The sequence below is a fragment of the Lepidochelys kempii genome, chromosome 1 (genome assembly GCF_965140265.1).
Source record: "Lepidochelys kempii isolate rLepKem1 chromosome 1, rLepKem1.hap2, whole genome shotgun sequence".
In the NCBI taxonomy this organism is placed as follows: Eukaryota; Metazoa; Chordata; order Testudines; family Cheloniidae; genus Lepidochelys; species Lepidochelys kempii.
In genome coordinates, this window is record NC_133256.1 from 198,091,497 (window position 1) to 198,101,254 (window position 9,758).

The 9,758-nt window shown below is 44.7% G+C and overlaps 1 protein-coding gene across 1 annotated transcript; it reads left to right on the forward strand.

Annotated features, from left to right (window-relative positions):
• The first annotated feature begins 4,264 nt into the window (after nucleotides 1-4,264).
• LOC140905463 (cytokine SCM-1 beta-like) lies at nucleotides 4,265-9,463 on the forward strand. Its single transcript, XM_073328874.1, is given in 3 exon segments — nucleotides 4,265-4,451; nucleotides 7,541-7,658; nucleotides 8,449-9,463. Coding segments are annotated over 3 exon segments (462 nt in total). The 3' UTR covers nucleotides 8,606-9,463.
• The last annotated feature ends 295 nt before the right edge of the window (nucleotides 9,464-9,758 follow it).

Below are 9,758 nucleotides of genomic sequence, written 5' to 3' on the forward strand. Positions count from 1 at the left end.
TATATTCCATTCTATGCATCCGATGAAGTGAGCTGTAGCCCATGAAAGCTTATGCTCAAATAAATTGGTTAGTCTCTAAGGTGTCACAAGTCCTCCTGTTCTTTTTGCGGACACAGACTAACACAGCTGCTACTCTGAAACCTATTTAATCTCTGTGTGCCTCAGTCTCCTACCACCAGGAAGGAAGAAGCTTCCACTGCTGTTAGCAGCCTGTCTATGCCAGTGTTATCGCCATGGCTACCAATGGGGGAGTTTTAGAAATAGTGGGAGGGGAGGGGATTTTGAAAAAAGTGTCTAGTGCAGGTCTGGGGCCCTCTGGCCATAGTTCAATCTCCAGAGCTGGCACAATCCTGGAGCTCTTTGCTGAGGCTACAAATGGAGGTGCTAATGAATGTGAACTGGACGGACGACCATTTCCTTCCACCCGTGTAGCATAGGTTCCAACGCACGGCTGTAGAATGTCTAAAAAAAACAAACAGTTGGTGTGGAGTAACGTTGCAAATGGGGGACTGTAAAATAGATGCAACTGTAGTGTAGAGAAGACCATGGAGAATCCCCAAAACATGGCAGTAATACTCTGCTTTAACAAGGATCTAATATAAAAATGTCTTTGTCCCCAGGGCTCTGGGAAACCATAGTTAGAGCCCTGTTATCAACACTGTGTTTAAATATAGTTGCAATGAACTTGGATTCTATTCCCACTGAGGACTGGGCCTATGAGAGATGAGAGATTCTCTTCTCTGACCCCACATGGAAGGTCTTTTGAGCTCCCTTGTTTATACCTACAGGAAGCATGACAGAAATGATTCCTAAAACTCTTTAAAGCCACTTTGGCCTAACGCTGTTCACTTCTGTTTCTGCCATCTCTGGTGAAGGAGGGAACGTGGCTGACTGCAGCTATTGCTATTCCTCGGACCATATTCAACATAACAACATAAGAACAGACATACTGGGTCAGCCCAATGGTCCATCTAGCTGAGTATCTTGTCTTCTGACAGTGGCCAATGCCAGGTGCTTTAGAGGGAATGAACAGAACAGGGTAATTATCGAATGATCCATCCCCTATTGTCTACTTCCAGCTTCTGGCAGTCAGAGGCCAGGAAACCCAGAGCATGGGGATGCATCCCTGCCCACCTTGGATAATAGCCATTGATGGACCTATGCTCTATTAACTTATCTAAGTCTTTTAAAAACCCTGTTACAGTTTTGGCCTTCACAACATCCCCTGGCAATGAGTTCTACAGGTTGACTGTGCAGTGTGTGAAGGAGTGAGAAACCTGATAATGTCTGACACAACCATGATGAAACCAAATTAGAAACTGCTTCTGCCAAAACAGGACCCACGTCCTACAAGTTTAGACTAGAGCCTGTTTGCCAGATTCTCCCACACAGGATATGGGTAACTCATATGGAAGCTAGTGGAGTTACTTGCATCTTGTTACTTTGTGCATTTGTTCTTTCTGTCAGCATGCCCCAAACACCTAGGGACATAGGCGCTGAGTCTATGGGTGCTCCAGGGCTGGAGTATCCACGGGGAAAAATTAGTGGGTGCTCTGCACCCAGTGGCAGCCAAGCTCCCCTCCCCACCTGAGCCCGCCGTGTCCCCACTCCTCTGCCTACCTCCCAGCGTTTCCCGCCCGGCTGCTGCCAAACAGCTGTTTGGTGGTGTTAGCAAGCTTGGGGGGGGGAGGGCAGGGGAGGAGCAGGAATATGGCACGCTCAGGGAAAGAGGCGGGGCCGGGGCAGGGATTTGGGGAAGGAGTTGGAATAGGGGCAGGGAGGGGGCAGAGTTGGGGCAGGGACTATGGGGTTGGAATGGGGGCAGGGAAGGGGTGGGAAGAGGCGGGGCAGGGGCAGGCCCTCATGGAAGGGGTGGAGTGAGGGTGGGACCAGAGCAGAGGGGGGTCGAGCACCCAGGGAAAAGAGGGGAAGTCGGCGCCTATGCCTAGGGATATCAGTGTGGGGCCTATACATGTAAGGGGAGAGCAAAATAGCTTTAACAAGATCCACCACACAGAATGGGCAGGGAATATCTCCCTTTTACTATACCTGCCATATCTTTAAGAGCCACTGTGACAGTCTGTATCCCTACGTTCACCCTTTTTACAAAACTATAATAGATTTTGTACAAAGTATGCCTTGTGAGGTACCATTCGAAAACTCATAATTTGATGATCATTATTGTCCTGGTAAAATATGTGTGGCAACATTGTATGTAAAGTTATAATATTCTCCTCTATAAAATTACTGAGATATGTATGTTCCAAGTTTAAAAAAGCAGGCACAAACTGGTTCCTCAAAGACAAAAGGCAAACTGATACCTCAGCCAGGTGTCAACAAAATCAAATGAACTATCATCTGGTTATCATCTGGTAATGAACTATCATCCTGCATTGTTCGGCAGGAAAAAGGGTATGCATGAGAAATCTACATTTTTGGCAAAGAAACAGCTGGAGGTTCCTATCCCCACAGATCTTCTGTCTCCTGAACCTCAGCTGGGGATGATTTTCAAAGAAGAAGAGAATTAAAAGAAAGGGGAACAGATGCCCCCTCAAACACTCCTCCTTTTCCCTCTGCCCATGGCATCAACAACACCTGAGGGACAAGGAAATTAACACTGAACTGGGGGAGGGGTCCTGAGCTGAAAGGATTCCAGCCAGTAAGACTGCTGTAGCATGTGGTGTCAGAAACCTTTGCTTTGAATTCATTTAGCTTGTTAAATTAGATATTCATTGCATTTTACCTTTTATTTTCTTTGTAACCAATTCTGACTCTTATGCATCATTACCTGTAATCACTTAAAATCTATCTTTCTGTAGTTAATAAACTTGTTTTATTGTTTTATCTAAACCAATGTGTTTGGATTGAAATGTTTGGGAAACTTCATTTGGGATAATGGGATTTGTGCATATCATTTTCTATTAATGAAATGGTGGACTTTATATGAGCTTGTATTGTCCAGGAAGGGGCTGGGCAGCACAAGACACACATTTCTGGGGGAAAGTCTGGGACTGGGCATTGGCTGGAGTGGCCCTGTAGTGTAATTCATGGGTAGCTGGCTAATGGCTATAGCACTCATACAAAAAAGCTGGGAGTGATTTACATGCTGGAGGCTGTGTGTGAGCAGCAGAGGTACATTAAGATTTATTGGGGCCCTGGGCACCAAGAACATTTGGGCCTCCCACACCCCAGGGGCCCAGGGGTGCCAGAATTGGAGAGGGGTCGGGGGGTCATGCCCACCCACTTTTTAATAATAATAATAATAATAGCCTCAGGCAAGCGCAGAATGGAAGTGGCAGGGGAGGCCCTGCTTCTCATCTTCCCCCAAGTCCATGCCCCCTGGCCGGGCCGGAAGCTGGAGCTGGGCAGTGATAAGAGCCGCCTAGGGAGCTTGGGCCTCAATGGGGAACTCTGGACCCTCCAACTGCCCTGGGTGGTGCACCCCAGGTGGTGGAGACATGGGGCAGGGCCTGCTCTTAGGCATCCTGGCTCCCTGCCTAGGTGGAGGGTCCTGGGCTCCCCACAGTGGCTTGGTCTCCCTGGGTGGCTCTTACTACAGCCTGGCACTGGCGTCTGGCCTGGCTGGGGGCAGGGCCCCAGGGGAAGAGGAGTAGTAGGATGGAGCCACAGTTCCAGTGCTGATGGCCCCCTCACTTCTACACAGGTTCTGGTACTCCTATGGGGGGCCCCAAATTGGCCAGGGGCACTGGGCACGGGGCCTATGAGTCTGTGAGTTAATCCATCACTGGTGAGCAGACTAAGAGTGGCTGCTCTCACAGCGAAGCAGTGTAAAAGGCATCACAGGTTGGAAAATTGAGGTGACACAGCTGTCCATCAATCCAGATTGTATCCAGGGTAAAGTCACAGCCACCACTGACGTACAGCTGCTAAGGACAAACCAATTGATTCCTGTTTCCATTAGCAAATGATCCTCTCTTGTAACTCATGTTTCCCTTTTAAGTGGTCCTGGAGTGACCTAGCTCTGAGCCGTCACTCTTTGCCTCTGTGGTGGGTTATAATTTTGAATGCTCATAGCCTAGATATCAAAGGACAGGAACATTACTGGTTTCCACTGCAGAAAGGTGATTTTTTTTCAGCCTAAAATAAGACATGCTTTCAAAGTGTTAGCAAGAGGCAACCACAGCTCAGTTTGTGGCAGGAAAAAGCCTTCAGAGGGGTCTAGCAAGGGAAGGGAGGAGTTTTCTGCACCTTTAAAAAAAGTACTGATTGCTTCTCAAAATTTCCATCTCTACTCTCCCCCACCATGACGCCCCTTTCATTGAGTTCAGGAAGTTAGCTGACCATTGCAAGATATATAAGCTCGGTGAAAGGGGCTCCGATTATCATTTTCATCTCTGCCACTCCAAGGAAGCCATCAACAATGAAACTCCACGGCACAGACATCCTGGTCATTTTCTGTCTCAGCCTCTTTACTGTGAGCACCGTGAGAGGTAAGTTTTCAACTCAACAGAAACGTAGCAATAGCCATACTATATCAGCCCCGTGGTCCATCCAATCCAGTGTCTTGTCTCGGGCAGTGACCGGTACCCAGTATGTAGGAGGAAGGAGTGAGAAAACTGATAGTGAACAGTTATGGAATAACTTGCCCACAGGAGAAGTTTCTTCCTAACCCCTATCAACTGGTGATTGGTTTACGCCCAAGAGGGCTTATATCCCCTGCAAACCTTTGAGTTTAACTAAAGTATCAATGGATGCTCTCATTATCCATATAAATGTCTAAAACTTTTTTGATCTTCCTGATATATTGTGGTAATGAGTTCCAAAGGTTGATTATGCATTTTATAAAAAGCATGTCTTTCAGGCAGTTTCAAGGCTGTTGGCTTTTAATGTTGTTGGTTGTGCCCTTCTTCTAATGTTATGAAAACTGAGAGCTCCCAGTTCATTTTCTACAGTCTATTCATTACTGTATGTACTTTTGTCTTATTATAGCTGGGTTCAAAAAAGAACTGGATAAGTTCATGGAGGATGGGTAGAGCCCTGCAAATCTGTGGATATTTGCATCTGAGGGTGCGGATATCTGCAGATCATTTTTGCGGATTGGATACGGATACAAATTTTGTATCAGCTCAGGGCTCTAAGGCTAGGTCCATCAATGGCGATTAGCCAACATGGTCAGGGACACAATCCCATGCTTGGGGCAACCCAAAACTTCTGACTACCAAAAGCTGGGAGTGGAAGATGGGGTGGATCATTCCATAATTGCACTATTCTGTACTCTCCTCCTGAAGCTCTGGTGTTGACCTCTGTCAGAGACCGGATACTAGGCAAGATGGACCATGGTCTGATCCAGTATGGCAGCTCTTATATTTATCATGTCACTTCTTATTTGTCTCCGCTCTGATTTATATAGTCCTGGTCTTTTAGTCTCTCCTTGTATGGTAATCTTCCCAAGACTCTAGTAATTTTTATTGACTTTCTGTGGAATCCTTGTGTATTTGTGCTAAATCCTTTTTGAGGTGGGGTGGCTAGAAGTGAAGATAGCATTCAAGACTACATGACACCATTCATTGATACAATGAAATTATGATATTTTCAGTCTTATTCGCTATTTCTTTCTTAATAAGGTTTACACACTTGTTTTGTTTTTAGGAGCACAGCTTCACATTGGTCTTTTAAATTAACTGTCCACAGCGACACTTAGATCTTTTTCCTATTAATCATGAACAATTAATAGACCACGACACTTGTAATAGACCACACTTGTTGCAAAAGCTCATCCGCACACACACAAGCACATGTACAAATACACATAAACAGATGCGTGCAACAAGAACAAAAAAACCCACATGCACAATCACAGTCATACCCAGTTCAGGTAGAACTACAAGAATACACAATGATGAGTATAAAAAAAGTACCTTCACAAAACTCCACAAACCCCAAACACAACCCCACCCACACAGACGCAAAATAATCTGCACTAGACATCCAGAGGGCTCACCCCTGTAGTGTGTGTTTGTTGTTGCTGTTCCAATCCTGTGTACCTGACAGTATAATTTGCCATAAAATGTAGCTGAAACTTTCTGTAGAAGGACTGTGCATAGCAGGTGATATGTGGGGAGATGGGGCAGAGATCAAAAGTCTCAGGTGGTAGCCCCGTTAGAAGTGATTCTGTGGATGTGAGCAATTGGGTAGAAGATACAGAACTTCCAAAGGCAGGTGAATAGGAAGGGGGAGGAGAGAGGCAAACTGAAGCATTTGATTTTCCCCCCACTGTAGTTAATTGTCCTCTAAGTGGGTTTGATTTTTAAAAAATTATTGGAACAGAGGGAAACAAAGATTTTGCTGGGAAGGAGAGTAAGAGCCCCAGGGAATGGAGTGGAAGAAGCAGAGCAACAGCAGCAGCAAAGTGGGGAGAGAAATGAAGTGAAGAGGAAAACAGAAGGCAGCAGGAGGCAGAAGAAAAGAATGGAGTAACATAAGTATGTGGGAGACAGAGAGGAAAGCGGAGAGGGATTTGAGCAGCATAAGAGGGATCAGAAAGGGCAGTGTTAAGAAATGGGCAGACAAGGGAGTTATAGGCACACATCTTTGCATCAGAAAAGCGGATATCCACTCAAACCCCTTCCAAACCACTTAGAGAAACTCTGCTTGTATAGGGAATACGCTTTAGAGCCAGGTGTGAGAGGGTGGAAATAATCCCACATGGGCAGGCAGTAAATCCAGTGGCCACATTTGGGGATTTTAATTCAGAGTCCCCAGATTCTAATCCCACTCTGCTTCTTACACCTACTTTTTCAAAAGTGGACACTTTTGCTGGTTGCCGGCATTTTTGGGTGCTTTCAAGACTTTCTGGGTACTCCACACCTCTGAAAATCAGACCCAGGATGTCTCAAGCGTCATACCCTAAATCAGAGTGCCCCAGTTTCTTCTCCTGTGAAACGGGGATGATAATACTGATTTTCCTTGGTAAAGTAGGTTGAGATCCTCCCAGCAAAGGTGCTACGCAAGCACCAACTCTTAGGATTATTGCATGCACACACCTGGTTGCAGCATGTGGTGCACATCTATTTCCGAGTGAAGCTGACAGGCACACACGTGCTCACACGCCCACTTTTAATTAAAGTATCGCAGATTCATCCAGAACCTTACGTCCCAGAAGAACCCAAAATGCTTTGGATACTTTATGTACACAGATCGCTTCAAGCCGTCTCTGGGAACCCAGCAGCCCTCTGACAGCAAAGCACTGCTACGTGACAGTTTAGGAGAGAAAGTGAAGAGCAATGGACCCAGCTGAAACTGCTGAGGCAATTTAGGAAGGCAGAATGTAATTACTATCCACACTGGAATTTGGCCAAGACATTTACTCTTACAACAATTGCCTTGGCTTTTTAATGATCTCAGATGATCAGGAGTTTGGTTGTATAGCTCCTATGTAAGAAGCATACTTAGGAAATGGATCCCAGTTCATACATCTATAGGTATTTCAATTGTAATTTAACACGCAATAATTTCCACTTAGTGTAAAGAATGAGTGTTCATTTAGCATTAATTTACCATCTATTTTTTTCCCCTGTAGGAAGTGTTGCAAGTCAAATTGCGTCCAGAAGCTCCTGTGTAGACCTGTCCACACAGCAGCTGGACATCAGACGACTTGTTAAATACGAGAACCAGAACATACCAGTAAAAGCTGTGATGTAAGTATCTGGACCACTCTTCATACTAATCTAGAGACACATGCTGCTGATAGCAGGAGAGGAAGGACAGGGGTAGAACTGAATCACAGCAAACATGAGGGTCTTCAGTCTGACCAAAACATACTACTGAAGAGCATTCTTTCATTTCAAGCATGTAGTAACTGTTAGTGGATGAACCTCCAAAGGTCTGGAGGATTTGTGCTGTTCAGAGGAGCATCTGATTGATTGAACAGACAAACCTTTTTGATCAAGAAATTGGGAGGAAATCTCACAAAGAGCAAGAGCTGTTTTGAGTGGCATGCTGGGGAATAGCAAACGGTGCTGTGAATTGGCAATGAGGTGCATTGCGCTGAGCTGTGTGAAGGAAACGTACAGAACAGCGAAGTGTGATTATCCCTCCTTCTAGAGGATGTGACCAGTCCTTCAATCTCATGAGCATCTGTTTAATTTTGGTTCTTGTGGGATAAATGAGGGGCCAACTCAGTATGCCAGGTGCTTAGCTCTTTTGAAATTTCTGGCTATACAGCATATGTCTATGTATGTATATGAATACATTATATATATATATATATACACACACACACACACACACATACCATGTATGTAGAGTTGATGTCCATACCCATACAGCAGAACCAGCTCATTCCTGGCTTTTCCACTCTTTAGTGATGCAGCCATCCCAAATGCCTGCAGACAAAACCTTTGTACCACACCACATAGGCCACAGAATAGAAACATGCACAGAGAAGAATTTTAATGGCAGCCTGGTTTTCCTTTTCTTCCCCTGCAGGTTCATCACCAAACGAGGCATCAAGATCTGTGTGCAGCCTGATCTTAAATGGGTGCAGGATGCCATAAAATTCCTGGATAAAGGACCTGGCCCCAGAAGACCCAACAAGAAGCGCAAGTCCAAACCCAAACCCAAGGCCAAGCCCAATGGCAATTAACTAAATGGATGTACCAGCCTGACCCTCAGCAACTGCTTGTAACTTCTTCTAGGTGTTAATTGGAAATAAAATCTCTGAACTAACATGGGCACATCAGAATCCATTAATCATTAGGGAAGAGCTGACTGAGAATCATTCCATTTTATAGCTGGACTTTTCCGCACTGTTTTCAGGTTTATTTTCTGAAATGTTCATTAATTATTTATTGCTGTGTGTAGGCATCCCCCCCTCCACCTGGATGAACTTTTATACAGTAAGGACAAGGATGTAGGTAAAACTACTTCATAGAGGGTTTGATCAACCTGTGGAACTCACAGATGAAGGAGGTCGGTGTCAGACACTGGGGCTGGACTTTAAAATGGGTCTGGATAATTTTATGATAATTAATAACTATATAAGCTATAAGTAAACAACCCTCATGCTCCAGGGCATCATCTGATAACTTCAAAATTCAGGAGAGAATTAGCTAGATGTATTGGGTCTGATTTTCCTCCCACTTTGCAACAATGCAAATTCATTGGGACAGGTCCTCTCCCAGTATAAGTGATGATCAGTCTAGAGAGTGTAACCTGATGCAGATTTACACCAGTGGAGGATCTAGCCCACTGACTTCTGTGAAGTTACTCCTTATTTACACTGGTATGAGATAGATCTGAAACAGCTGCTTTATTTTATTCCTTTGCATTGCTCTGAAGCATCATGTGTAAGCCATGGCTGGAAGCAGGAGACTGTGTTTGATGCCAATCCTATGTACCAATCTCTTATTCTCCAACTAGTGGAGAGCCCTGTCCAAGGGGCTCAAGAATATTCAGTGTAAATGTAAATTACATTTTAGAAATGAATGGATTCTAATAACTGTGGTGTCTTTTTGTTTTTTTGTAAATTAATAAAATTCTTGCAACTCTATGGTCAAGTGGTATGTGTTTGCATGTATGTGACATGTATGGAGATCATGCAGTGGGAGTATGGAGGTTATAGCACAAATCCAAGATTTTATTGTCAGTCTAGGAGAAATTACTTTTCCAGCAACATGTTCTGCCACCTTCAATAGCTAACAGTCAATAGATGGAATTTGCATCCAAGCTTTCATATACTCTGTATTCCTATATTGTATAGATGAGTTCACATCACTCCAGCTCTTCAATTCTCTCTT